The 27602-nt window shown below is 32.5% G+C and overlaps 4 protein-coding genes across 8 annotated transcripts; 2 read left to right on the forward strand and 2 right to left on the reverse strand.

Annotated features, from left to right (window-relative positions):
• The first annotated feature begins 2830 nt into the window (after window positions 1-2830).
• LOC129309430 (RNA polymerase II transcriptional coactivator KIWI-like) lies at window positions 2831-5001 on the forward strand. Its single transcript, XM_054951006.1, has 4 exons — window positions 2831-3071; window positions 3187-3292; window positions 4476-4498; window positions 4638-5001. Exons 1-4 carry the CDS (start codon window positions 2838-2840, stop codon window positions 4695-4697), a joined length of 423 nt encoding a protein of 140 aa, XP_054806981.1. The 5' UTR covers window positions 2831-2837; the 3' UTR covers window positions 4698-5001.
• A 1125-nt stretch (window positions 5002-6126) lies between these two features.
• LOC129309180 (NAD-dependent protein deacylase SRT2) lies at window positions 6127-13087 on the reverse strand. 3 transcript variants are annotated; one of them, XM_054950587.1, is made up of 12 exons: window positions 12563-13077; window positions 10979-11021; window positions 10621-10858; window positions 10410-10475; window positions 10072-10117; window positions 9523-9683; window positions 9318-9447; window positions 8286-8450; window positions 7342-7469; window positions 6751-6850; window positions 6578-6666; window positions 6127-6366 (listed from the first exon to the last, which is right to left on the reverse strand). In XM_054950587.1, the coding sequence occupies exons 1-11, from the start codon at window positions 12605-12607 to the stop codon at window positions 6616-6618; spliced, it is 1173 nt and encodes a 390-aa protein (XP_054806562.1). In that variant the 5' UTR covers window positions 12608-13077; the 3' UTR covers window positions 6127-6366; window positions 6578-6615. The 3 variants fall into 3 exon arrangements, 1 of the variants encoding a protein (XP_054806562.1); XR_008592867.1 differs by lacking the exon at window positions 6127-6366 and having other exon boundaries at window positions 6617-6666; window positions 6751-6980; window positions 12563-13087; XR_008592868.1 differs by lacking the exon at window positions 6127-6366 and having other exon boundaries at window positions 6617-6666; window positions 6751-7086; window positions 12563-13082.
• Window positions 13088-17317: 4230 nt separating this feature from the next.
• LOC129309797 (amino-acid permease BAT1 homolog) lies at window positions 17318-20556 on the forward strand. The gene is made up of 7 exons (XM_054951515.1): window positions 17318-17612; window positions 17725-17907; window positions 18380-18499; window positions 18594-18785; window positions 19092-19397; window positions 19706-19888; window positions 19985-20556. The coding sequence occupies exons 1-7, from the start codon at window positions 17532-17534 to the stop codon at window positions 20474-20476; spliced, it is 1557 nt and encodes a 518-aa protein (XP_054807490.1). The 5' UTR covers window positions 17318-17531; the 3' UTR covers window positions 20477-20556.
• A 461-nt stretch (window positions 20557-21017) lies between these two features.
• LOC129309754 (lipase-like PAD4) lies at window positions 21018-27159 on the reverse strand. Of its 3 annotated transcripts, XM_054951454.1 has the most exons (4): window positions 27003-27159; window positions 26584-26908; window positions 22076-22801; window positions 21018-21957 (listed from the first exon to the last, which is right to left on the reverse strand). In XM_054951454.1, exons 1-4 carry the CDS (start codon window positions 27020-27022, stop codon window positions 21139-21141), a joined length of 1890 nt encoding a protein of 629 aa, XP_054807429.1. In that variant the 5' UTR covers window positions 27023-27159; the 3' UTR covers window positions 21018-21138. The 3 variants fall into 3 exon arrangements, with proteins under 3 accessions (XP_054807429.1, XP_054807432.1, XP_054807431.1); XM_054951457.1 differs by lacking the exons at window positions 26584-26908; window positions 27003-27159 and adding an exon at window positions 23023-24097; XM_054951456.1 differs by lacking the exons at window positions 26584-26908; window positions 27003-27159 and adding an exon at window positions 23004-24097.
• Window positions 27160-27602: the final 443 nt, after the last annotated feature.

Below are 27602 nucleotides of genomic sequence, written 5' to 3' on the forward strand. Positions count from 1 at the left end.
TGGCTTCCTCAACAGTCTAACATTTGATGTTTTTTATTTTCAAAAAAGAAAGGAAATACAAAATAAAAAGTGATTGACATGTAATTTGAACACTCAACTATAAATCTATGAACATTTTAAACTTTAAATTTTTAAAAGGATATTCTAAACCTTGAACAATTAAAATTGGAACAATTTCACTCTTGCCATTAAATTCAACAAATGTTAGTTAGTTTTTTAAAAATAAGGATATAATGTGCCATTTTTGCCAAACTCTGCTCTCCATCCTTTTCCTACCCATATTTGAGAACAATTGTACATTAAACTTTATTTTGATGTATGTTTGTTTAAATTTAATAATGAGGGCAAAATTATCTAAACTTTAATTGTTTAGTATTTAAAATATATCTTCTAAAAGTTTAGAATTTAAATTATCCCTGAACCTATAGTTTAGAATTTAAATTACATATTAACCCAACAACAAAAAAGAGTGGATTTGTAAAGAATTTTAAAAAATTAGTAAAAGTCATTATAAATTATAAACTAATGATAAACACTCCTTTGAGTTTAAAAAATACTCATTCAAATTTCAATTGGTTTTATTAATAATATAATTATATATATATGGTTTTAAAAAATTTATTTCTAAACTATTTTTTTTTTCTTTTACTCTAATGGTTTGATTCAATGGAAGGGAAGAGAGGAGAGTGATTTTATTTTTATTGGAGTGGACGATGAAGGGGAAAGGAGAAATTTTAATGCTATCTTGTTTAGTTTTGGAGGAGGGGGGAGAAAAAATAATAATATTTAAACTATAACACTTTTGCCATTGTATTTCGTTTTTATTTTCATTTTTAAAGAAAGATAACAATCATGTTGCGATTAACTTTTATTGTCAAGATAATTTAACATTTTCACTTATATATATATATATATTTCTATTGGCTGATTTCCCCCCACACACATACATATCCACATGTTGGATATAACGATAGCATTAAACAATACTCTACCAAAAGAAAAATAAACAAAGAAATTAAAATAAAAAGTAGGGACGTGACTTAATTATTATAAATTTTAAAAAAATTAAAACTTTAATTTAATTTAAGGGGATAAAAGTAAAAATAATTTTAATTGTGAAAAGATAGAAGTATCATTCACTTATTATGCAGAATCACTAATTATTAATTTTTTTATTTCACTTGTTAATTAAATTGTAAATTACATGAGTTGACATATCAATAATTATATAAGATTTGATATAAGTTGTTCAATCATAAGAAGTAACATTAGTTATTAAATTGCTAACTTTACTTATTAATTTACTAACATTAGTTGTAAATTATTGATTGGTCCTGTAACTTATTAACATTAATTATAAGTTATTGACATGTCTTGTAATTTACAATTGATGTTAATAAATTCATAATAAAGTTAGTAAATTAAAAATTAATGTAACTGCTTATCCGACAAATGAATGTAATTTATAAATGATATTGATAAATTAATAAGTGAAGTGAGAAAATTAATAACTAATAATTTTATATAGTAAATGAATGGTACTTAGTTTTTTATAGTTGAAATTATTTTTACTTTTGTCCCCTGAATTAAATTAAAATTTCAAATTTTTTTGAGACTTAATAATAATTAAGTCACATTCTTAATCTTTATTTAAAATTCTCCCAAAAATAAATATCATCAGAAACATTGGAAAAATTAATACCAACCCCTAACCCATGATATGGCGCAAAATTCTCCGCCTAGACGAACCATCGGATAGAAAAAGAGGAGGAACTGGAAATTAATTATAGCACATAAGATATAAGTAATGTCTAGGCATGGTGAGCAACTTGTCTAAAAGCTTTTAAAAATCAGATTCATAAATTTCTGGAGAAAGAGTAAACAGGATATGAAAATAATAACTGTAGAACTTGACTGAAATGGATAGTGATGCCAATAGTAAAAACTGATATCACGATAAGGATAGCAAGTTTTTGCCGGGTTGACAGGAACTTTTGTCACCTTCTATATGCATATATTGGTTTATGGGCAAAGTTGGAATAACAAAATTTTAGGAGATTAACCTGGTAATGTTAAATTAAAATATATTTGAAAAAATAGTATGCAGGGCCTACTTTTAAGAATTATTTGTAGATAATAATTAACAATAAGTCATTATTGGAGAAAAATTATTTACTATTTTAACAATAAATGATTTCATATTGGCCATTAGTTATTAATAATTCTTTTAAAAATCCTTAAACATGATTCGTTGAATAAATTTATAGCCTCCTTTCCAAATACTCTCCATTATTTTTTTAACCAAACAAGTCTTGCATTAAATTTTTTAATATTAATCAAATATTAATATATTAAATTTAATTTTTTTTTAAAATAATAATAATTGATATAAAAAAATTGAATAAAACAATTGGTGTTAGGCTAGATGATTGAAAAGATTATTTTATAAAACCAGATTGATCTTATCAAAGTAACGCTTTATTTTTTTTTTTTGGGTAGAATTTTGAATTTAAGATTTCTTAGTAAATCATTGAAAATCAAACCAGTCAAACTATTGATTCAAGAATTAATAATTATCATTATATTATAATCATAATTAAATCGTACTCAACCTAATTATAAACAAAATATTTTATTAAATTAATCAAGGTATTAATTTAAAAGTTAAATTTCCACAGCATACTTCTCGTTGCCGCGTCTTTATTTCCGTAACTTGAAAAGGCTTTTTTGAATTTCGATTTCTATGGATAATCAAGGGGCGAAGGAGGGAAGGGAAAAAAAAAAAAAAAAGGAGGGGTTTTTATTTTATTTACCCTGAATAGCATTAACAAGGAGTAATGCATAAACAATTTATCACCCGACCAGTTTTCATCTCTCTTGCGCACAACGCAAAACAGAGATTGCGAAGAAGTTTTAGTGAAGTGTTACTACTGCTTCCAGAGATGTCTGAAAAAGGTAAAAGGAAGGACGACCAGGATCACGCTTCCGACGGTGATTCTGAGGGCCACGCGCCACCCAAAAAGTTCCCGAAGAGGGATTCCGCCGACTCTGATGAAATCGTCGTCTGCGAGGTATCCCCTCCTTCCATATCAACTCATGTGAACTAACTTTAGCTAACCTTAGGGTTTTGTTAACGGGAATTTGCTGCTGCTGCTTTTTTTTTTTTTTTTGTTCTTTTGGCGGCAGATATCTAAGAACAGAAGGGTGAGTGTGAGGAACTGGAATGGCAGGATTTGGGTGGATATTCGGGAATTTTACGTGAAAGATGGGAAGCAATTGCCTGGAAAGAAAGGTTTTTTAGCTTATTGATTGCTTGATACTTATTCTAGGGTTTTGAACCTTTATTTTGATGCTTGCCTTGAAGAGATTCACATTTTTTTCATTGAAATGTATGGATGCTTTCTTCGCTGCTTCCGGTTTTTATTACCAACTAAACAGTCTCTGTTGTATTATTGATTGTTGATGCGTGATAATCTTCGCTTATGTTCGTTTGTTGTTGTTCGAAAATCAGGATGAGTGTGCCTTTTGTCGTTTGAAACCGTTTTAACGTTCTTATATTTATAACCTTTAAAATGTACCATACTCTGCTTGTAATGGGAAGCTGAAAGAGAGGATCTGCATATACTTAAAAATCTGTCATTGATTTCTTTGTTTGCTCAAAAACCCATATTGTGATATATACTAGCACTTTTTTTTTTTTTTTGGTGAAGCGTTATATGAAGGAAGTTGTGAAACTTGAGCTATTTTGGTGATGGAATTGTCGTAGTAATTGGTTTAGTTAGATTGGAAGGGCTTGAAACTTAATTAGTTTATAGGACTTAAAAAGTTTATAAAATGTCGGTTGATACTCTACACAACATTTCTTGGACCACTTGATGAAGCACAGAACCATCAGCATGGCAGATGGCATGTTAACTGCTTGTGAAAGCTCGTAGAATGGTGGTTTTTTGGGGACGAACTCATATGGACGACTTATGTGTGCTTGCTTCTACCCTTGTAAAGAATCTTGTTTTCCCTCTGCCTTCTTTTCGTAACGATCTTTTCTTATATTCTTAAAACTCCTTGTGTTTCAACCAGCAAGGGTTAGCTTAATTAATATAGCTGAGCTGTATTAACCGAAGGGTATTGAATCCTATGATAGCTATCCTTTGTTGGTACTCGCCAATTCTGGTGCTTTCTTCCTTGGAGTTAGAACAAAACATCCAAACTTCAATCTTTTTTCTTAAAAAATGGGTTGCATTTGGCCCTTGATAAATTGTTTCTTCCTTGCATGCACTTGTGCGGGTTGGCCACTGTCCATGTTGATACCTGAAAGGTTTTAAATAAGCAAGAACGGCCATCTGTTGGGTCATATAGAACATAAATGTTGAATTCTTGTTTTCCTTGGTCAGTATTCTACATGCTTTCTGTACCTTGTAACATTCCTCTGTATTTATAAACATGAGCTACAATGACATATTTACCCTTGTTTTCAGGCATTTCACTGAGCATTGACCAGGTAAATCCTCAGGGGTTATTGATATTGATTTGTTGGTTTCCTTTTCTGTCTTATTTCTGTTATGTGGTCTGGGTATTTGAGAACCAAAGATTGAGGTGACTATTATCCTATGTGATTAATTCCTTTTGGCATGTTGCAGTGGAAAGTACTTCGGGATCATGTTGATAAAATTGACAATGCTCTGACGGAGGATTCCTAGGAAGGGAGATCAGATCAGATGAATACATTAATCTTAATGCTAAGCTGCTAACTAAGGACTTTTTTTTTTTTTGGATTTTTGGTTTGTAGTGCAACAGAGGGCAATATTTTGTAATTACTTAGTACGATGTTAAGATCTTGTGACTGAGAATATCTTGGGGATTTGGATTTTTGGGGTTTTGGAAGTGAACCACTTATTGATGCCTGAAAAATGCTTGACTGTGCTTTTGCGTTTCTAATTTAATTAGTGATTAGATGCTTACTTTCCCCTATCGTCAAGAATATATCATAGGCAATTGCTTTTACCTGTTTTGTTTGCTAAACTTCTCGCACTTTCAGTTCCGCCGCGAGTATATTTAGAATTGCATTTAGTTATTCATTACATGTAATTAGTCCTTTATTTTAACTCATTTGTAATTTAATTTCTTAATTATAACTCATTATTACTCAGTTTTTTAATTGTGATTTTATTTAATTTTTTAACTTTTGACTCACTTATATAGTTTTTATTTTTTAAATTTTTTTAAAAAATTATCTTCATCAAATAAAAGGGATAAAACAGACTTTTATATATTGTTTTAGAATGCATTAGGTGGGTTGTTAACCTTGTTTGATCTAAAGCTTATATTTTATGTTGATGATATTGATGTAATATGTTAAAAAAAGTCCTTAAAAAATTGAATTATATTTTTTTTTATTAAAAAATATAAAGCATTTTTTGAGGAATTGATGTTCAAAAATATGAAATATTTTCAGTCCAATGGGATGTAAGTATTTTTTTTTTGTTGAAAGTGTTCATATTGATAAATATTTTTATATTTATTATAGAATATTTAATAAGAATAAATATAAAAAGATAGGATTAATTTAAAAGTAAATATCTATTTTATTGAGGATAAAATTTTATTAAAAATGTTTTGTATTTTTTAACAAAGAAGATATATTTTATGATAAAAATTATATATTCGTCTCTAAAATTAAATTTTTATAATGCAGCAATGTAAAAACTGCAAAACTATTACGTGTGAAGAAATTTTGAAAGATGGAATCACCTATTTCAATTTTTTTAATATTTTTCTATATAGCAAACACATTGAAATTGTTCCCAAAACTGTATTTATATGAGGATCACCGACCTTTTCTGAAGTTGTACTTTGAATAAAATACTGATACTTTTACTCGTCTTAAAGATGAGTGCTCATTTTCAGCTGGACCATTCATAACAAAATTGAAAGTCCAAATTTTATCACATTTTATTTTATTTTTAATATTTTAATTTAACAGCTTTTACTTTTTTAAAAAAAATTGAAATTTTAACTTGAAATGTGTGCATTCAAGTATGAGCGATCTAAATTAGGATGGTCTAAATCTCATTTCGAAGATGTACTACTTCCAATGGAATCTGGACGCCTTAAATACTTGGACCAATGGGACGTAAAGACATATCTCATTCAAAAAATCAGTCTGAAAAATAATTTGTTTATTTCTTGCAGGTGTAACACAATTATCAATGACATCCAACTTTTTACGAGGGAATGACCAAGCATGCAAGAATGAATTTTACTCGATGTGGAAAATGTTTGTAACAAACCAGCATGGTTTCTCCATGAAGTCATTTGAAACAAAAGCATCAGAAGCATCAACACTTATCTCCAAGTCTACACAAACTCCTGCAAGTAGCAAAGTACTCATCATTCCTGCCTTAAGTTGAGTGTATTTATGTGCTGTTAAATCCAAAGGTCATGCTTGTGAGTTGTAAAATTGAGGCATGGAAGTTTACAGGTCATACTCATTAAACTTTCTGATAGCCTAAATCATATTTCAGTGAACTTTACACCGGGCAAAAAAAGATCTAAGCAGTGTGGGAAAGAACATACACACCTTGGTGGAAAGTGGAAACCTCTTGTCCTGAAGTGTCTCTACATAGCAGGGACACTCATGGATCCCATGTCAAGTACTCTTGGAAGAATCTGCAGTAATGCATGGTCATGAAGTTTAAAGAAGTAATTTTCAATATGGATAGTTGCTAGTTAAGATGATTTAAAAAGCCATACCTCACCCAATCGCGCATTGATTTTTAGGGGCACCAAATTATCAGCACGTGTTTCACCAATATTTACAATTGCTGTAGCAGCACCAGCCTCTTGAGCTGCCCTGTAAAAGTAGAATTTGAAGACCTTATCATCAGCCTGATATGCAGACAGACAATAGAGGCAAGGATAAAGGAAAAGTATTCCTTGCTAGAAGTTCAGGGGTCACTGGGAGAAGAGAAGATGCGCCCTTCCTATATCAGAATGCAAAACATGAAGTTGCATTCAAGACGCAAAACTTGTAAATGTCAATTGTGAAGTTTCTCAAGAGCAAAACAACACCACCACCAAGTTTATTAACTGAAATGGCAAGAGGAATAGCTATTAATCACGTTATTGAAGTTGATGTAAGATTGTTTATTTATTGTATAACACCTCTGTGTGAATCCCTAACCATAACCATATCAAAAGTTTAACTCAACTGTTCAATGTTATCTACATCACGTTGTTTAACAAACTGTTCAGTATTTTGCAGACCGTATACATGTTCAACGTATACAAATGAGAGATAAACTTAGCATCAAAACTTCAAGAGCTAGGCAATATTTAATCTACCTGACTAGTCGAAAGGCAGACATTGTCATCAGAGATGATCCTAATACAAGGAAAGCATCACAACTTCTAGATGCATCCATTGCCATATCAGCTCTGTCTTTGGGAACATTATCACCAAAGAAGACCACCTAGAATAATAATCACTTAAAGTGAAAACAGTGAAACAGACTGTAAGCATTTCACAGTTTAATTCGAAATCATCTGACACATTTCTTCATATTGGATGACCAAATAACTGACCTTTGTTCATGTAAAGGACTTAATATGACAAAAGCAACTAGCAAAAAACTGTTTCATACATAATTTACAACCTTTTACTGTAAGTCGATTAGACTGGAATCGTAGCAACAGAGGAAACCCATAAACAGGATAGTAGCTAAAATAATCGCAACTTCTGATTATTTGTCTTTTAGTCACTGACTTGAACAGAAAGATGAAACTCATGATTTTCAAAGTTTTCATCTGGTAATGTCAGATTCATCAGATGTTGTCAGGCAGATTTCTTGTAACTGAAAAAAAAACTTTTAAGTTTGGACAAGGAACTACAAATTTACTTCAAATACACCTTATGTGGAAGTCGAGAACATCGGAGTTATTGTTAAAGGCCAAAAAACAAAACTTTGTCAAGTTTTTTTCATTAAATGCCGACAGATAAACAGAACATTTTCTGTAGTATACTCCAGTTTAGAAATCCAGTCAACCTACAATCAGAAGCTCCAACATACAATCCAGTCAACCAGCACACCATGTTTCTTCCATCTAAGTAATGTAATAACTCGAACAAAAAAGATATGTCAAGGTTGCAATGTCAATAACAAAGAAGATATAGCAGAGGTCGAGGCCAGAAAAATATTGAAGGGAAGGTTAAATGACATGCAGACTGAAGTATCCACAATACACAAGTAACAGCCAAGTTTTCAAGTGGAAGTAGCAAAATGGTGTACATCAGGTTTGAGAACTCCATTGCACTTCTGACAGCTTGGGATGATAAAATCCTCCTCCCAAAACTTTTCATCAATCTCAATATCACCATCCGGTCTTTGTTTCATGCCAAAGCTCTTGTCTGACCCTGGTTCTCCATGGTCCAAACTGTCAATAGCCGCGGCCCACTGCAGTAAAACATCACTTTCAAATATTAGCTCATAAGGAAAAGGAACTCGAGTATATGTACTCAGCCCTCTTTGACTCATGTATGAAGAAACACAAATTCCCACTTCTTTTTGGTCAAACACAAATTCCCACTTTTACATTCAAAAGATCAATCAAATGAAACATCCACAAAGGATGTAGAAAAATTAAACATAATAGCGATGATCATTTCAGCACTTAGTGGATAACCCATTCCACCCCTTGGCCACATCTCCATTATGCTCCACCATCTCAAATATGACTGGCCTAATTTGTAGTTGTAGCATTTATGACCTGGATTTTGAATATTTAACTTCCTAGGATTTGCTATAAATCATGCAATTTGGGTCTTGTACTAGTAGCTTGATTTGAACTCATTTCATAGTTGGACATACAGACTATCCTATAGAAGAAATTAGTGTTTGAGTTCCCTCACTTATTTTCTTCTAGTCCTTTTCACTTGGAAGTTTGGCTCTTGATCTCCGTCTCTGCTCAACAAATGCTGAGCTTCTATCAGATACCTAGTGACTTGGAGTATTGCTTTTACAATGTCACTTTCTCTCAGGTTTAAGAAAAAATTTGGGTACCAGAGACAAAATCCCCAGAAAAACTCAACCAACCACACGCGCTGATCAACTAATGTTAATTCTTGTTCTATAATAATCAAGCTTGAGGGATTATTATGGTCATATAAGCAATATCATAACATTGTCTGCTGCAAGTTCAATTCTACAGCACTCATCAAGTGATAATAAATCTTCTCCAATGAAATAAGGGAGGAGTTTTTAAATGTCAAGTCTTCCTCGTTCATATGCATTAATCTTGAAAAATAGGTGCAAAATGCTAACCTTTGGATTAAGGTCTTTCAGTTGGTCCTGAAATGCACTTCGACAAAAGGAAAATCCACAATCTATACATATGACAGTGTATACAGTCCCATGTAACTCTAAAGGATTGCTACCAGCACGATGATGCAGCCTGAAAACAAGATAGAAGAAAATCCCCGGTAGGCTTGCTTGTGGTATCTCAAGCTTTCAAAGCAATAATTCTTACCTGTCAACATTTTGGGTAATCATAAAATTGATTCGGCCAGCTTTCTCCAATGATGTCAAAGCGCGATGAGCAACACCTGGTTGAGCGGCAGTAAACTGTCTCCACCCAGCATAACTTCTGGCCCAATATCGCCTGCGGGCCCGACTTGAACGGGCAAATTCCTGCTTATGAATAATGTCAATAGAAAGGAGCACATGGAAATGCAGACAAAAATTCAAAAATAAAAATATAAAAATATTTACATTTAAAAAAAGTGAAAAAGGCCACATGAGGTCCGAAAGCTTCAACTCTGCCCTTGAATTTTTTTTCCCCTATATTTCAATATTAACGTTGGAGCAAATTTTTATACTGTTATATGACTCCAACAATAACTTTTGCTCTCTTTAAAGGACCCAATCATAGAAGGCTACAACTAACATAATTTCTAGTGCAAGAAATTCTTCTTTTATTTTGATAAAACTATGCAAGGAAAATGTCCTATCCTATCTCATTTAGACACTGCAGCGGCACAAAAAGGAGCGGCTTTGGTTGAACATGCCTTCAGATCACCTGATGGGTTATTGGTCTGAAACCAGTACTATAAGCTCCATTGGGGCTGTCATAGATGAGATAACATACTATTAGGCAAAAATAATATACACATCATCATTTTAAGTACTAAATGTAATCCCTGTTTTGCAGTCATAAATTTTTATGTTTTAAATGCTATAGCCATAAAAATTACAAGGTCCTAATTAAGTGCTACTATTGCTCAATAAATTGCAAAGTTTGTAAATAAACAGTAATCTGAGTATAAGAACCAAAGAACTGTTATTGCCCAATAAACATTTTCATTAGGCTTGTTACAGTGGAAAACTGGAAATTGAAATGTAAAGAGGAGGTAGAACCTTCTATAATCAGGGATACCACACTCAGTGCTGATTCCAGCTCCAGTCAATACCATGAGCTTGGTGCTGTATGTTAAGATTGGCATTCAGTAAGGAAACCTTTAAACTTTGAAAAAAGTTAAGTATTGTAGGATTGATAATGTTATAGCTACAAGTATGAAACTATAAGGGAATTTTAAAATTTAAAATTGACAAGCATGTGTAAATTAACCTATTATCAAAAAATTGATACAAAAGGTTAACATCTTTGATACTAGGAGGATCTGCATCAGGAACGGCCTTCTTATCCCTCAATATGTTAGAGGGGGGTTTTCCTTCAACTTTGGGTGACATCCCAGGCACAGAGAGTCGACAAGATGTTTGCACAAACTTTATAGAGCCTTTGAAAGATATCAGTCTTCTTCCTCTTCTTGATAAGTGCCAGCTTTCACAACTTGATTGAACATTATCTATGGGCATCAGGAAAATATACGCAACCAATTAGTCAAATTTGCCACTATTGTGTGGTACAAGTGGAAAAGTTTTGTGTTCGGTAGATGAAGTTTGCAAGTAACAGCAAGTATACTTGCCTGTTAAAATACTTCCCACCAGTTCCCTCGTAATCCTAAAGGGCTGCATGTTCAAATATAAACTTATTATCAACTACTTCAACAATAGTGCAGGTACATTAGAAGAGCTAAGTCAAAGATGTGGCTTATCTTTTTATTCATGAGGACAGAAGAAAAGACAGATGAAAAGTCTACTCCCTTGAACCCTTTTAATGAGAAGTTAATTGATAATTCACAATAATGAGTTTGATGCAGGTCAAGAGAAAACGAAATTTTCAAAATTGACAATTCTTTTGATTATTATTTTTGGGACAAAAGAAGCAACATGAAGTTAACAACGGGCATGGTTGCTTCTTCTTCTTCTTCTTCTTCTTCTTCTTTTTTTGAAAACAACAGAAAGTGAAAAAATCCCTAAGGAGAACCAACAAGGTCCAAGAAAAGTAAGTTACAAACTATGGGAGGATCCTTCAAAAATATAGCCTCTAAGTCAATACTCTGAGCCATATTAACAATGCAGTCAGCACAAGGATCGGCTTCTCTATAAACATGCTCATAAATGCTATTTAATGCAAAAGTGCTCGACTTTCATGTCCTTTACGTAGGGTAGATAGCTAACTCTTCACTTTTGTATCAAATATTATCCAGAATAGTATCCAGAATAGTATCCTATGGAAAATTTTCTAGTGATATCTCGACTTCAAGCATGCAATCAAATATTCATCCAGAATAGTATCCTATGGGAAATTTTCTAGTGATATCTTAACTTCAAGCATGTAATACACAACTTCAAATCTCGTTGTCAATATAAGAACCTTGTTAGTATGCAATCTGTAAATACTTCTATAAGTGTTTTTTGATCCTGAAGACATGGCCAAGCCCTAGTGAGACCTGACCCAACTCATCTAAACTTTTCTTTCATTAAAAAAAAAAAAAATCCACATTGCCTTCACAGATATTCAAGAGATGCAACAGGATAGAATAAAGAAAACTGGGAAGCATCTTGAATTACAGATTAAAACCGTTAATTAACCGAATGGACAGCTTCTTCCACTAGAGAGACAATTTCCATTCACTGGCTTGAGAGGATCCAGATTCCCCAAATTATTCAGATGAAAAAGAGAGGTAAAGGAAGGCCAAAAAAAAAAATTACTTTTAGAATTAGTTACCTTTTAGTTAATAACATTTCTAAAAGCTTAGTTAATGATAAAATATAATGATATTATATAATTTATATAGTCGGCTTGGTTAATGATAAAATATAATTACGTCATATAATTTATATAACCGACCCACCAAGTGGGATAAGGCCGCTGGTTATTGTTCAAAGTTTCTAGCGAGTCACATTTAGCTGTTTATCCTGCCTTTGAAAGTAAGGCATGAATCAACTGAACCCAGATACAGAAAGAAATTAAAACAAAGTGGGCAAGATTAACAACCAATAGAGAAATGGACGTCATTCTTAGGACTAAAGTGTAGGCCTGAGCCAATGGCTCATGACCCCTTCTTGCTCAGAAGCTCCAATCTGATCAAGGACTTTCGCAGAAGTGGCAAATTCCTAAATTTGTCCCAGAAGAAATCAAGCAGAGAGAGAAAAGTAGAACTTACAGAGAAGGAGCGCGGGTGCAAATGGAATCGCAAAAACGTGGTCATTGTTACGTCAAATTTCAAATCTTTATGCAATGAAAAATCCTCCTGCTCGAAGCACGTTGTCAGAAGAAAAGAGAACGTCACTTGAGAGTTTCCTTTCGCACTCTCCGAGCAATGGCTTGCATTGGACCTTAATTTTGGTCCAAGAGTTCATCGCTTCTACGTAGCCTACTTCCCTACCATCTATCCCCATCTACCACAATGGTTCAACCGAATTCCCGAAATCGCCCTTACAAGATATCACAAATAACACTTTAACCATCACCATTACATTCTCAACGTCGTTGATCTTTCGAGCATTCATCCTAAGAGACAACACAATTCTAAAGAAATAGCTCTGAGAAGTTGCTCCAGCTCGTTTAGAGAGCAAGTTCACCCATGCAATATCTAAGCTTCTTCCAAAAGCCTCCACTCAGCGCAAATCATATCATTAAGTCAAACAACCACGGGTAAACCATGGAAGAGCATGGAGTTGGAACTTAGACCTGTGTAAAGTAAGAGGAACTGAGGGAGCTCAAGCTCTATGCTGTGATGTGATGTGACACTGCAGAAACAACACGCCTATGAAGTGCAAGTTCAACCTGAAGCAGTGACTTGAGTCTTCGTGCCTGATTGGATTTCAATATATTCAAACACTTAAATTATGATTTTTTTTAAAAAAAAATATAAACCTTCTTATCATAGGCTGAAATCAGTTATAAAGGTTTTTTTTAAAAAATAAAAACACTAATTTAGATACCAAAATGATTATAAATATAAAAATCATAATTTATAAAAATAATGTATATGATTTTTGGATAAATTTTTAAAAAATTATAATTAAAAAACTAAATTAAAAAGCAAGTAATAATAACTTATGAGATAATTAAAATTTTTTTATAATTTATTTTAACATGTATACTCTGTTTGGAATTTTTTAAAAAAAATGATGATTTTAGATTTGTAATTAATTTTAGTTTGTAATGAGAATATTTGGATATTTTTTTAAAAAAATCATAATTAATAAGGAATTTTGATATATTTTAAAAAATTATAGTTTTATTTGATTTTTAATCACACCAAGGTGGTTCGAACTTTAGCTCAAGTTACGGACCGTAATTACAAGCCATAACATCAATTTTACGTTAAGCCATTGACCATTTCTTCCTCACCCATCCACCCAATCTCCATTTATACTCATTATTCATCAATCCACTTAATCCCCATTTCTACTACTCATTATTCATCAAGATCATGATTTATAAGTGGCTTGGAAAGTTGGAGGAATGAGTAGAAATGGTCACTATCATGAAATTGAATGTAGGTGTTGAGATATATTTTTATAAAATCATGATTTTCATCTTTAAAATTAATTATTTTTATTACCCAAACATGCAGCAAGTGTAGTGGAGTTGGTGGGTGTGAATAAAAGAAAGCGAAGGTTTTGGATTTAATTTAATTGATGTTATGGCCTGCCATGATGGTTGGAAAATTAAAATAAAATCTAAGCCATTGACTTGAAAATTAACCAATGAAAAAATTCATAGAAGTATTGCAGTTCAATTTAAATTCAAAATGCCTCCGAATAGAAATATTGCAATTCAATTTAAATACAAAATGCCTCCAAACAACACTTTGCAAGTTCTAAGTTGAAGTCTCCAAAACAACTTTAAAAAATTGTGAATTAATGCAAAGAGTAGGGAACATTAATTCTTAGCCAAGAATTGAAAACTAAAAAATATTCACATTTTTAATCCAAAAATAGCAAATTAATCAAGTAATGCATTCTCTGTATCCTTTCACACAAAAATGGTTTAATTTGGTAAAAATATTTGTATTTTTTCACATCTATTATTGTTATTATTATTTAAATTTATTTAAGACCTAAAGCGAACCATATTTTTTTTATCTTTCAATAATACTATATTTAAAGAAATAAAAATAAAAGAATTATTTTAAGATTTTATTTAAAATAATTAATTACTCACAGGTCCATAACATCATACACATCATTTTATTAAATCACGCCCTTTCTTCCCTCTTCCTTTTTCTTTCACGCGACATCTCACTCTTGCCACCAAAATCTAAATAGTTTTTTCAATAATAAAAAATTCAAAACCAGCAAAATATTTACTACATATTTATAATATCTACTAATAGTATTCATATTATGTATCATACATTAATATCATATATAGTATAAATATATTTAATTATGACTATTACATATTAATACTAATACTTACCATTCATTTTCTTTTCCTATACATATTTTTACTGTATGTATCCTTTTTAATTACATTATATTATACCTGTTTATTTATATAATCCTATTTTTATATGTATATATTATTGTGTAAAATCAAAATGTAATTATATTTGAGGGGTTAAATATTAAAAAATATAAGATATTTTTAGTATTTTAAGATATAATTAATATATTTATTTCAAAATTACCCTTAATAAATAAATAAATTATATTGTATTTATTTTTAAGTGAAACTTTCTATTAAATAAGGGTATATATGGAAAGATGTTATAAGTTTGAAAACAGTTAATTAATTTATTAGGAGTGAGATTTGACTAAAAATATTTTATATTTTTTTAAAAAAGTGAGTAATAAATTCATTTAAGCTCAAAATTATTATTAAAATCCTAAATAAATATAATATAAATATATAAAAATTATGATTTACTTTCTTGATCTTATTTAGAGAGTAAAGAGAAAAGATTAATTTTAATCATATTTATAAGGTATTTTATATTTTTTATATTCATCTTTATATTTATATTCTCGTTAAATGTTAGAAAAAAAATACTAAAAATAATTCTTTTTGTCTTTAGTGGAGTTAAAAGTAAAAATTTATTAAATTTTAAAATGAAATTAATAAGATTTAATATGTTTTTGGTTTTGCTAAAACTTGTTAAAAATAACTCATAAATAAAATTACAAAAAATATTCTTTTTGAATTTGGATCCAATAAATAGATTAAGTGCACACTCAATGAGTGTTTTATGTCAGACGATAATAATAGTTTGATTTAATTAAATGGCTGTCAAAGATTTTATCATGTCATATTAAAAAAATATTAAATTTTAAATTTTTAAAGAGAATATAAATAATAAGTGTATTTATAATTGTGAGGATTGTTTCAATCTTTAAAAAAAATATTTTAAAATTTGCAAGTATTAATAAAATTCAACAATTATATGTCAGTGTCTTTATGTCACTCAAAGAATTCAAATGTAATAGTTTTACACTAAGCTCACATACAACTCACGATTCTCTTAAGCCTCGTTTGGTATGATGAAAGAGTTTTTGATGGAATCGAAATCGGAATTAAAATTGAAATCAGAATAGAATTGAGTTATAAATGTATGTTTGGTATGAAGATGGAATCTGAATATATATTAATAAATATATGTATTTAAAATAGATAAAGACCAAAATGCCCTTATAAAAAAATAAAAAACTCAGCCATTATGATGGAGTGTGTATATAGGGCATTTATGACAATTACATGAAATTGTGACAATTCCATCATGATGGAGATGGAATTGAATTCTAAGTATTTTGATAGAATTGAAATTCATAAAGAATTGGATTCATGCATACCAAACAATTGAAAGCATGATTTCAATTCTAATTTTATTTTTCTTAAACCTAATTTTAAACATGACTTTAGAGTTTTTAATTGAACTTACCAAAAGCTTAACACACCGGAGTTTCTCACAACTCAATCATAATTAACAATCAACAATATAACAAATACAATGGGCCCACAACTATTCCCAAATTTCAATGATTGACGAATCAATACGCACACTATTATGCTCGGAGTGATTTTTTTCGTTTGAATGCTTCCCTTCTTTTCTCTATATGTTGTTTTTTCTTCAATTATAATCTTCATGCGTTCACACTTGATGTGATTTGAACGTTGAAGTTTATTCTTTCATTTTGTGTCCAACTTCTCCTTTCCTTTTTCAAGCTTCAATGCATTAACCAAGTTTCCTCATTTCCTTTAAAGCCATTCTTGGATTGGTCAATTACTTCGCTAATCTCGGATTTCCTTAATTCCTACACTAAATCAAACATTCTAATTAATTGTTGAACCTATTTGAAATGATTTTAAGATCTTTTCTAATCATCAAAATATTAACGGCTCAAGTAAAGTCAAAGCTTTAATGTCATTATTGTTGGGATTGGTTTCAGTGCTCAACACATTAATGAGTAAAATGGTGCTAAACACTGCATTGAAATTTGAATCATTCACAATTTGTTTTGAATTGTTCAGATTTAAAATATTATTATATTTTACATTTATTAAAATAAAATTAATAAAAATTATAAAATAATTTTAATAAATTTTTTATTTTTAATATAATTTAAATTTAATTTAGAGGGCTCAATTTAATATTGAGAGTTTTATAATTGATGTGCATTAACTATCTAGATGTATTTTGCACCATCCAAATTTTAATATTAAATTGAGCTTTTCAAATTAAATCTAGATCATATTCAATATAAAAAAATTATTTTATAATTTTTATTCATTTTTATTTTAATAAATATAAAATATAATAGTACTTTAAATTTGTATCACTCATATCAAAATTTGATTGATCTAGATTTTAATGTTGGGTTGCATTTAGGCAGTGAACCCAATCCCATTTTTGCCATATAAAAAAGCGCATAAAGCACGTCTGAAATCGCATTAACGTGCCGTCATGTGACAATTCAAATTTGGCAACTTGTCTGAAAGCTAGCTAGATCTTCAACTTCCAAGTTCCAAACCTTTCGTAATAAATTATACTTTTTGATTGAGAAAGTTAGACTTTGTCCTATTTCTTCTATATCCTAAAGATCCCACGTAACCTGACTTCTCTGCTTGCTAAAGTGCTCAACACAGAATCTGGGTTCAGAGAGAGTGGAAGCAGATTACAGAAGATGACAACAGGAGCGACAATGGATTCAGGAGAGAAGCGACTCAACGAGCTTGGTTACAAGCAAGAACTCAGACGAGAAATGGTATCACCATCTTCATCTTCATGATCTTCATGTTCTTGATTTCTGAACTCTGATTCTATGGAATTCTGGGAAATGAGTTACAGCCTGTATGTTTCGTTTGTTTATTGTGCAGACTATGTTCAAGACTCTGGCGATATCATTCTCAACGATGACCCTCTTCACTGGAATCACTCCTCTTTATGGTTCTAGCCTGCAATATGCAGGCCCTGCAACTCTAGTTTGGGGCTGGATTGTCGTCTCTTTCTTCACCTGGTTTGTCGGAATCGCCATGGCTGAAATATGTTCTTCCTTCCCGGTTTGTCCCTTCCTCATGAAGCTGATATTTCTGTTTTGAATCTTCAAATTGTGCTCTTCTCTTTGTAAGAACTTTATTAAATTGATAGTTAAGTTGGGTTTATCAGAGGTTGATCATCCATGAACTGTAAAAAAGACAGCGGATCAATTTGTGCCTGGTGCAAATACTGAACTGAATCATTAACATTATTTCAACAAGTAAAATATGTCTTGTTCATTGCTAAATCGAGACTCAGGTTTTTCGAAAACCCAACTATGTTTGGAGGAAAAAAAAAAAATTCAAATTGAATTCTCTTCCCTTTTTTCCATGTTCATCACTATGCATACATTTCTATCAGACACGCTCTATGTGAAACCCAATCTGATACGCACTGTTTATTCATGGATGAATTTGTATATTGATCTTTGATAAAATGGAATAGCTTAAGTCCATCTTCACAGAACTAACTTTTACCTCCAATTCCATGCAATAGACAACTGGTTCACTCTACTTCTGGGCCGCGCATTTGGCAGGACCCAAATGGGGACCATTTGCTTCATGGTGCTGTGCTTGGCTTGAAACCATTGGTCTTATTGCTGGGATAGGAACTCAGGTACTCTTATAGTTTTTAGTCTCTTGGTGAAATTTCTGGACTTAAATCTTGCTTCATATCCATACATTAACTTTGTTAACTTATAATTGAAAAGGCATTTGCAGGATCACAAACTTTGCAGAGTATAATCCTACTTTGCACAGGCACATATAAAGGTGGAGGATACTTAACTCCAAAATGGCTTTTCTTATGCATGTACATTGGCCTCACTGTTATATGGGCAGCTCTCAACACATTTGCATTAGAAGTTATTGCCTTGATCGACATGATTTCAATATGGTGGCAGGTACTTGTCTTTCACAATCAAGTTTGTAAAGTGTATCTCTTTCACTGACCAGAAAGAACTGAGAAGAAAGAAAGAGATAGGAGTAGAGCCCATACTGATAATTAGGACCTACTCATATTCTTCTCTCTCTTAATGTTCTTAGGAAGAGATCTGAGTCTCAAATTTTAAGCTTTCGTGTATCTATATGTATAAAGAGTTATGTCGTACCTGATAAGTGATCTGACACAAACCTGAGTCTTATTTTTATGTGTCATACAACTTCTTAGATAAGAAGGTAGGTTAAGCAAGGCATTTATTCTGTGGCAGGTGATTGGTGGGACTGTGATAGTCATAATGCTTCCACTGGTAGCACTAACTACAAAATCTGCTTCTTATGTGTTCACAAATTTTGAAATGGGATCAGAATCAACAGGGGTATCTAGCAAACCTTATGCAGTGATTCTGTCATTCCTTGTGAGCCAGTATTCTCTATATGGATATGATGCTGCAGCACATCTTACTGAAGAAACCAAAGGAGCTGATAAGAATGGACCTATTGCAATTCTGGGCAGCATTGGGATCATTTCTGTGTTTGGATGGGCTTACATTTTGGCTCTTACATTCAGCATTCAGGTACAGATATTGAAATTTATCACCAGATTACATCAGGGGTGATCTTTGACGTTTTGATAACTGTATACTAAATACCTTTAGAATATCTAATAATTATAATAGTCCCATGATGAAAACTAGATTGGACCATTTGATTCTATTGAAAGATCAATAAATCATTAGTTCGATGGCAGTTTTCGACTTCAATGCACCATGAACCAAAACCTTTATTGTTCCAATTTTATAAACCTTAATATACCACCAAAGGTTAGCTTCAATCTAAGGGGAAAATACAAAATAGTAACCTTAGTTGTTATCAAATTCCTCAGGATTTTGGTTACCTTTATGATCCAAGCAATGAGACAGCAGGAGAATTCGTGCCAGCACAAATACTGTATGATGCATTCCATGGAAGATATGGAAATTCCACTGGAGCAATCATTTTACTATTTGTGATATGGGGCTCATTCTTCTTTGGTGGGCTATCAATCACCACTAGTGCAGCTAGAGTGGTATGTAACCATGTGCCCTATCCGCTCTTGTTTGAATTTAGGCTCATGGGATTGAGGTATCCAGTTTTCACACTCATTACATCTTTTGTCTTTCAGGTTTATGCTCTGTCAAGGGACAAGGGGGTTCCATTTTCCAATCTATGGAGGAAACTACACCCAAAGAACAAAGTTCCAGCAAATGCTGTGTGGCTGTGTGCAGCAATCTGTATTCTTCTGGGAATCCCTATTCTGAAAGTGAATGTAGTGTTCACTGCTATAACTTCAATATGTACTGTGGGATGGGTTGGTGGGTATGCAGTTCCAATACTTGCAAGAATGATTATGCCTGAGAAGAACTTCAAGCCAGGGCCTTTTTACTTAGGCAGAGCAAGAAGGCCAATCTGCTTTGTAGCATTTCTGTGGATATGTTACACTTGTTCTGTTTTCCTTTTGCCTACTCTGTATCCTATTACATGGGAAACTTTCAACTATGCACCCGTTGCTTTAGGGGTGGGTTTGGGTCTGATATTGCTTTGGTGGCTGTTGGATGCAAGAAAATGGTTCAAGGGACCTGTTAGGAACATTGATGTTCAGAATGGTAAGGTATAATAATTCTTCTGAACAAGTCTATCAAGGTTAGGTGATGCAATGTACTTCAATTATATGCTCCTCATTGTTACTTTCTTGCCCCCTTCTCTGCATCTGACTTATATTTTGTATGGTCAATATCGCAATCCTCATTTGCAAAACTAATAATTTTAGGTGAAATGTAAGTATTGCTTAGTAGAAAAAAAGGAAGATCAAATTAACTAAAAACAATATAGCAACATGTTAACCGTAAATTTTAATGAAAGTGCCAAACATGCCTATGCAGTTTAATGTATTGTACTTACGTAGTTGTATGTTTTTCGATAATTAAGTTGGTTTATTTATGATGTTAAACCAAATCTACTTTAAAAAAAATCATATATAATCGAAAGAGAAATTTTAAGGTGAAAAATTAATATTCAGGATCATTTTTTTATTAAAAATAATTTTTTGAAGTTGATATTATATGACTGAATCATTTATTGCTTAACAAATTTTAATTTTAGAAAATATTCATAACAAACAAAAAAAGAATAAAGGGAACTAGGTTAGAGATGAGTCATGAAATAAAAAGCCTTGAATTAGAAGTTAGAACAAGCAGTTCTACAAACCGAATGTACATTAAAAAAAAAAAATTAAAACCATAAGGCTACAACCTACTAGTAGACATCCCACAGGGCAATCTAAGGAACGACTTCCCCGTCTAGAAAACGAGTAAAGGGATTAGGAAATGTCCGGTTTTTTGAATTCAGCTCCCTCACTTCTCTTAATTCCTCTACCCATGAACTGTAACTTGAGTTCTTAGCCAGAACGTCCTCGGACACGGCCTTGCTTTCAATGAGTTCAATTGCATACTTCTCAAACATCTCTATATTCTGCCACAACAGAACCTGTTTGTTCACGTCTCGTTCGCTTCTCACTCTACTCAACCAGTCCCTTGCTTCTTCAACCTTTGCCCAAAAGCACGAGTCTTGTGTCAAACTCGCAAACTTGCTCCTTTCGTTAGTTTCTTCCATGGTTGCCTCTTTTTCCCTCCACCACTTGTCAAAAATCTTGTATCTCCTCTCTCTGCCATGCTCTAGGTAATGTCCCTTTGTTTTGTGCATCTCTTTTCCGTAATACTCTGCAATATCAAGTGGCTCGACCAGGAGCTGATAGGAGTGCGCAGTATTGACCCATTTTGATCGCTTGTTAAAATCACGAGGTAGTTCATTGTTCTCCAACATTTCAATTACGTTGTTCCAGAACCTGGCTAGTTTGTGACGGTTCATGTTGACTTTCATGTCTCTTTTTGTGGTTGTGGAGCCCCTTCGTTTAAAGGAGTCGTAGTACCCCAGTTCATCGTCTGATTTATCACACCATGCTTTGTACCACTCTATTTCAGCCCTGTATGGTACAAACTTGGACAACCTAACTGCTAAGTTAGCAGCATTCAGAGTTGGTGTAAGACCCTTTCTTCTGGCCGATCTTAGGCATTGCTTGAATGGTAAAGCAGCCGGATCCTGCAGGTTACGTGAAAAGTAATCTGTAAGTAAAATCACCTTGTTCGAATAAAAACCGTGAATAAGGAATGTTTAGCTGATATTGGTGAAAAAAATTTAGATGCAAATCTGTATTTACCTGGCTTGTAATTCCGGAGGATTGCAGGGCCAATTCCAGCCCTGCTTCATAGCTTGAGTCTGGGACGTTCACCTGCATGGAGTTTTTGTGGTTCAAGGATTGCAGAGAGAGCTTGTTTACATAATCTCCATATTTCAAGTGGTCCTTGATACATTCTGCTGGGGAACTTGTTCCCAACATCAGATGCATCATCTTTATAACTGTGGCCGTCCCATCCACACACACTGCTCCTTCATCAGAAACAAAAAAGTAGCTCCCAAACGGGTGAAACAAGACTGGCAGAGACCCTTCTCCATCTTGTGATGCTGCATTGTTCAGGTAAGTCATTACAAAGGTGAGAAGATCAGCTTTTTCTTGGTCAGAGATTTGAACCCCAAAGTTGCCCAGGTCAGGGTAAGTCATGGAGAATTGCCAAAACTGAAGCAGGGAACATATCTGAGAGTTGAGAAGGATTATAGGAGCAAAGAGCAGCCTAGGCATAATGTCATGCTTTGAGACCACGTGACAGAAGTTGCCACCCCATCTTTCTTTGAGAATGGCTCTGGAAAAAGACTCGTTACCCAGTAATGGCGAGCCATAGGTTATGCATAAGACTGACATGGAGGAGGAGATCGATTGGAGGTAAGACAAAAGCCAAATAGTACAAAGAGAGGCTATGGCTCCTCCAAGAGAGTGACCGGTGATGATAATTGACTTGGCTTCGGAATTCCCCATGATTGCCATCATCTGTAAAGGAAGATTTCAGCAGTCAGGAATGTGAATACACAGCCAAAAAAAAAAAAAAAAACAGAGAGAGAGAGAGAGAGAGAGAGAAATTTAGAAACAGTTCGCACAAGTTAAACTTTTTAAAATAGTAAAATTGACAATTTAATTCATAAGTTACAATACGATTGTCTTGAGGTTAAAAGATCTAAGTCCCAGAGTTGACCTTGCAAAGAAGTTTGTACCATGGTTTGTATTTGGCATTCTTTCTTCTTTTCATTCAAGTTGTTTGCTTTGAATCAAAGACTACTTTGAATTTGAAAAGTCGATCATGAAGTGTCTGAAATTAAGGGCCTCGTGAGCTTCAGATTGGCGAATGGGGCACGGCTTTCTTCTCTTCTTTTACTACTCAATTATTTGAGACTTGCCCCCGAAACATTGAACAACGAATTTATAAAGCAGAACAAACAAGTCAATGCCCCTTTCTTTGACATGATAAGTCCAATCACTCTAACGTGATGGCTGCGTCTAAAAAAACGGCATTATTGTTTGGTAATTGGATTTCACCTACAAATCACCATAGTCCCTTATAGATTTTATAATTTATATTAATATTAATAACTTCTTGCCATTATTTATAATAATATTTATTTCTATGTGTTTTGGATTTGATGGGCCTTTTGGACAATACATAAGGATATAAGAAATTGCTCATTGAGAAGTTAATATTCAAAGAAATGAACATTGAGAGAGAAATTATTGGCAATAGACTAATCTTTAAGTTTCCACCAAATATAAACATAGGAGTTAAATAAATAAGAGGAGAAATGATCAGACCTTCGACAAAAAGGGAATATAGAAATAATTTGATGATGCACTATGGATGCTTTAATTTCTATTTTATTGACTAAGAACAGTTGAAAATTAGTGCTTGCTTTTCTTTTTCTTTTTCTTTTTTTTTTTTTTGTGGGTGGAAAGATGCTTGCCTTTATTAATTATTTACAGCACTATCTCCTTGATGATGCAAGCAAAGCGGACGATAAGGTAGAAGTTTGCTCCTTCTAATTGGAATAATCTAAGATACTTTCGTGATATACGTAGCAAGCCTGTGGCACTAATCAAGGTGGTTTGGTTGGTGGCTTTTGGGTGAAAGTGATAATAGTCTTGTGTCCATATGTGAGACCTGAGAAAAAAAGATGAGGTTGTTGTGGTGGCTTTGGGCAAGAACTAGTCGTCTTTGCTTTCTATAGCTTTGATAACAAGAACACATCCGCTATAATTCAAATGAACATGCATGTAATGAAGCTTTTGGGTTGGAATATCAACCTCAAGTCAAAGTCGTTCTTCTGGTCTTCACAAATTTGTCTGAAAAATGGCACAAACCGACAGGTTTGAAGTAATACTGACTGGGTATAAATATGTTTATCTATTCCGAGTTGCAGAGCTTCCATGTTTAAAATATTTTCATTTTTTTGCCGTTTTAATCATAATCAGGTTAGGAAAGTATACTCCTTCAGTCCCTCCCATCCTAAGTATAAAGTATTTTCAGCCACATCATACACTTTACAGTATTGAATTTATCAAAGAGAAATAATGCATTATTCCATTTTTACCTTTATTGACAAAATAAGTGTTGACACCAATACACCTCCATTACTTTTTACAAAACAATTTAGGAAATCGCTCTTTAAAATTATAGGTGTAAAAATAGGAAAGTATTAGATAATATTACATTACACTTTATATCATGAATCAGTAAAATATTTATAGTAATCAGTAAAGTGATTTTGATTGCATAACTAGTTCTCTATAAGAATCTGACCAAACGACCAATTTTCTAAGGATGTAGATGCATATGCAATTATGCATATGTACTCTAATGTGAAAGAATAAAACGATGAGTACTGTAACCAGTTAGTGACTTTCATTTCATGACAAAGATTCTTTTTATTTTTATGTTGGAATAATCTTTTTTCTTCCAGACTTTCATTTGTTCTCGATATCACTTTCACTGACACTAACGCACAAAACACGCACATACTAGGAAATTTGTGTGGAAGGGAAAGGCACCACGCGGGTGAGTGGGCAAATGGCGCTTTAAACATTTCTTTGCCTTTGTGTTTTGGATTATTATTATTATTATTATTATTAAACTTATTGGTTGACACATTCTTGGATGCTTCTATCATCTGTAGCAATCAGCAATAGGCAACAGCCCATTAGCCATGCCCCACTAAGGGTGGTTTGGATTTTAATTGAAAAAAAGTCATCCGGGTAACTTTGCCAAAAACTCCCAGTATGTACAGCACAAAAAGTCACCCGTAAAGAGCAACAACAAAAATAAATCCCATCCCAAAAGCTAGAGCGAAATTTATTTTAATAAAGAAAAAAGTAAAACATGTTACAAAAAGGGGGGGGGGAAGAAAACAGAGTTTAGAGTTGACAACGGTCAACGGTGCAATACTGATATTAGGCGAACATTCGTTCCAAAAAAAAAAAAACATTACACACACACACACATATATATATATATCTTAGAATTAATTCTCTAAAATTGAGAATTCATAAATTTCATGAATTTTTTTAGGAAGATAGAAGATTTTATGTTTTATAAAAATAGTAAAATAAAAAAAACCAAAAAATTAGAGAAATTTATAAATCTCAATTTCAGAGGATTTAAGTCTTATATATCCTTAAATCAATATCATATGCACGTATTAATTGCCCAAATATTATCTGGTCCCTGTTTACGATTTCCATTTTCTATATATTTGGCTGCTTTGAATTTCGAATATACTTCTAAAATAAAATGTTACAAATTTTTTTATTTTTCATATTCTTCCTTAATCCTTTAACTTTGGTCCTCATTTTGATTTTTATCATTTTATTTTGGTTCAATTTTTCTTTATTGCATGAACCCCAAACTAATCTGGTAAATTGCATGTATCGTGTGGGTATACTGACAGGATGACTAGCCTCTAAGCTCTGGCACCTTATAATTATGTATTGAACGAGCCTATTGTTTTAGAAGAAAATGATTTATTTATTTTGAAATTAATATATATATATGTATGTATGTATGTATGTATGTATGTATGTATGTATAGAATTAATATATAATTTGAACCCTAAATTATAAGTTTAGAAATGATTTAAACCCTAAACTTTTAAAATATATGTTTTGAATTTTAAATAATTAAAATTGAAATAATTTCACCCCAACATTAAATTTAAACAAATGTTAATTAAAATGGAGCTTAATGTGTGATTTTAACCAAGTGAAGAAGAAGGAGAGTGAAATTTAATAAAAATTACAGACTAGATCCCAATTTTAAAAAAACATAAATGCAAAATTGTTTCAAAATTTAATTGTTTAAAATTTAAAATATATCTTTTAAAAATTTAGAGTTTAAATCGCCTTTAAACTTATAATTTTTTAAATTACATATTAACCCATATATACACACACAATATTTATTATTATAAGAAAATATACTGGTATTATTTTCTATTCACATTTTTTTCATGTTCTCATATTTTCTGATCATTGCGTTTATATTGTACGCCACGCTAGCTACGGTTATTCTGTAATTGATGAATATTAATAGAACGGAGCTTCTCTCTTAGTATGATTGCCCTACTGGAAACAGACATGATCGAGCATGTCGATGGCATCAGAACAAACTTGTGCCCGCGTTTGTGCGAGATAAGCAAATTTAGTAAAATGAATCAAGATCACGAGATGGACTAATTCAGTGATGCAAGGAAATGATTCGATTGAGATTAAGATGGAGAGCCATACGCACCTGATTTTGGAATGGCTTGAAAATTGACCAGAAGAGATTGAGCATGCCGGCATGCACCATGACGGAGTCCTCGCCTTCCTTGCTTGGATGCGACGAAAACAGAGTCACGTCGCCGACGCTAACCAAGGGCACCAACTGTCCCCAGCTCGGGCCCGACCCGCCGGCCATTTGGATACCGGAAAAGGCCAGGTAGACGACGTCGCCGATTTTCTCCGTCAGAAAACTTCCAGACGCGGTGGCGTTGGCCGAGCTGCACAACCTCCATGATTCCGGTATCAATGGCGTCGAAGCCAGGAACGTCGCAAGCATCTCGCTCGCCTCAAATCTAGGAGAGAGAAGATTAAAATTAAATTAAATTAGATTTGGCTGATTCGTTGCTGGAAATTTCCTGGTTATTGAGTGAGAAGAGTAGCACTTACGGTGAAGTTTCGGCGTCCATGAGAAGATGGAACAGTCTCTTTTGATTCTTCCAATTCCAACAGAGTCTTTGAGAGAGAGAGAGAGGGCGAAGAAGGAGAGAAAATAGGATGCGTTGAATGAAATGAAGTGAAGAGAATATGTTGAATAAGTCTTGCTAAAGTAGGCTACGAATGCGTACGTACAATTGAGGCCTAACTTTGTTAATCACAGTTTAATTTCGCCAAAAGTGACGATTTAGCCAAAGACGAGTCTGGTTTCGGTCCTCAGCAAGCGGTGCTCATCATAAAAAAAGATCTAAGCCATTTAAATTTTAATCTGAATGGTTTAAATTTTTTTAATTTTAATTTTATAAAAATAAAATTTATAAATTTTTTTGATAAATGTATTTATTATCAGTTTGGATATATACATCATCAATTTGGATAATACTGATTAAATTTGAATGATTCAATTTAATGTTATAATTTTCATAAATTAACTATTTGGATGTACTTTAAACAGTCCAAATTTAATATTAAATTTTTATCTGCAAGGCCTACATTTAAAGTTTTTATTTTTATTTTATATTTATTAAAATAAAAACTTATTAAAAAATTTAA

The sequence above is a fragment of the Prosopis cineraria genome, unplaced genomic scaffold, assembly GCF_029017545.1.
Source record: "Prosopis cineraria cultivar Desert tree isolate PC_DT_omini unplaced genomic scaffold, ASM2901754v1 PC4, whole genome shotgun sequence".
NCBI classification, from domain to species: Eukaryota; Viridiplantae; Streptophyta; class Magnoliopsida; order Fabales; family Fabaceae; genus Prosopis; species Prosopis cineraria.

What these genes read in the sequence shown, in the direction of transcription:
- LOC129309430 (XM_054951006.1), top strand. Translation starts at nt 2,838, where the DNA reads ATGCATAAACAATTTATCACCCGACCAGTTTTCATCTCTCTTGCGCAC. An exon ending in GCAATTGCCTGGAAAGAAAG is followed by an intron (nt 3,293 to 4,475) that starts GTTTTTTAGCTT and finishes CCTTGTTTTCAG; the next exon opens with GCATTTCACTGAGCATTGAC. An exon ending in TTTCACTGAGCATTGACCAG is followed by an intron (nt 4,499 to 4,637) that starts GTAAATCCTCAG and finishes GGCATGTTGCAG; the next exon opens with TGGAAAGTACTTCGGGATCA.
- LOC129309180 (XM_054950587.1), bottom strand. Translation starts at nt 12,607, where the DNA reads ATGACCACGTTTTTGCGATTCCATTTGCACCCGCGCTCCTTCTCT. An exon ending in GGTATCCCTGATTATAGAAG is followed by an intron (nt 10,118 to 10,409) that starts GTTCTACCTCCT and finishes CATCTATGACAG; the next exon opens with CCCCAATGGAGCTTATAGTA. An exon ending in TCAGACCAATAACCCATCAG is followed by an intron (nt 9,684 to 10,071) that starts GTGATCTGAAGG and finishes ATTCATAAGCAG; the next exon opens with GAATTTGCCCGTTCAAGTCG.
- LOC129309797 (XM_054951515.1), top strand. Translation starts at nt 17,532, where the DNA reads ATGACAACAGGAGCGACAATGGATTCAGGAGAGAAGCGACTCAACGAG. An exon ending in TGATTTCAATATGGTGGCAG is followed by an intron (nt 18,786 to 19,091) that starts GTACTTGTCTTT and finishes ATTCTGTGGCAG; the next exon opens with GTGATTGGTGGGACTGTGAT. An exon ending in CTCTTACATTCAGCATTCAG is followed by an intron (nt 19,398 to 19,705) that starts GTACAGATATTG and finishes CAAATTCCTCAG; the next exon opens with GATTTTGGTTACCTTTATGA.
- LOC129309754 (XM_054951454.1), bottom strand. Translation starts at nt 27,022, where the DNA reads ATGGACGCCGAAACTTCACC. An exon ending in ATGGACGCCGAAACTTCACC is followed by an intron (nt 26,909 to 27,002) that starts GTAAGTGCTACT and finishes TCTCTCTCCTAG; the next exon opens with ATTTGAGGCGAGCGAGATGC. An exon ending in CCTCCGGAATTACAAGCCAG is followed by an intron (nt 21,958 to 22,075) that starts GTAAATACAGAT and finishes CGTAACCTGCAG; the next exon opens with GATCCGGCTGCTTTACCATT.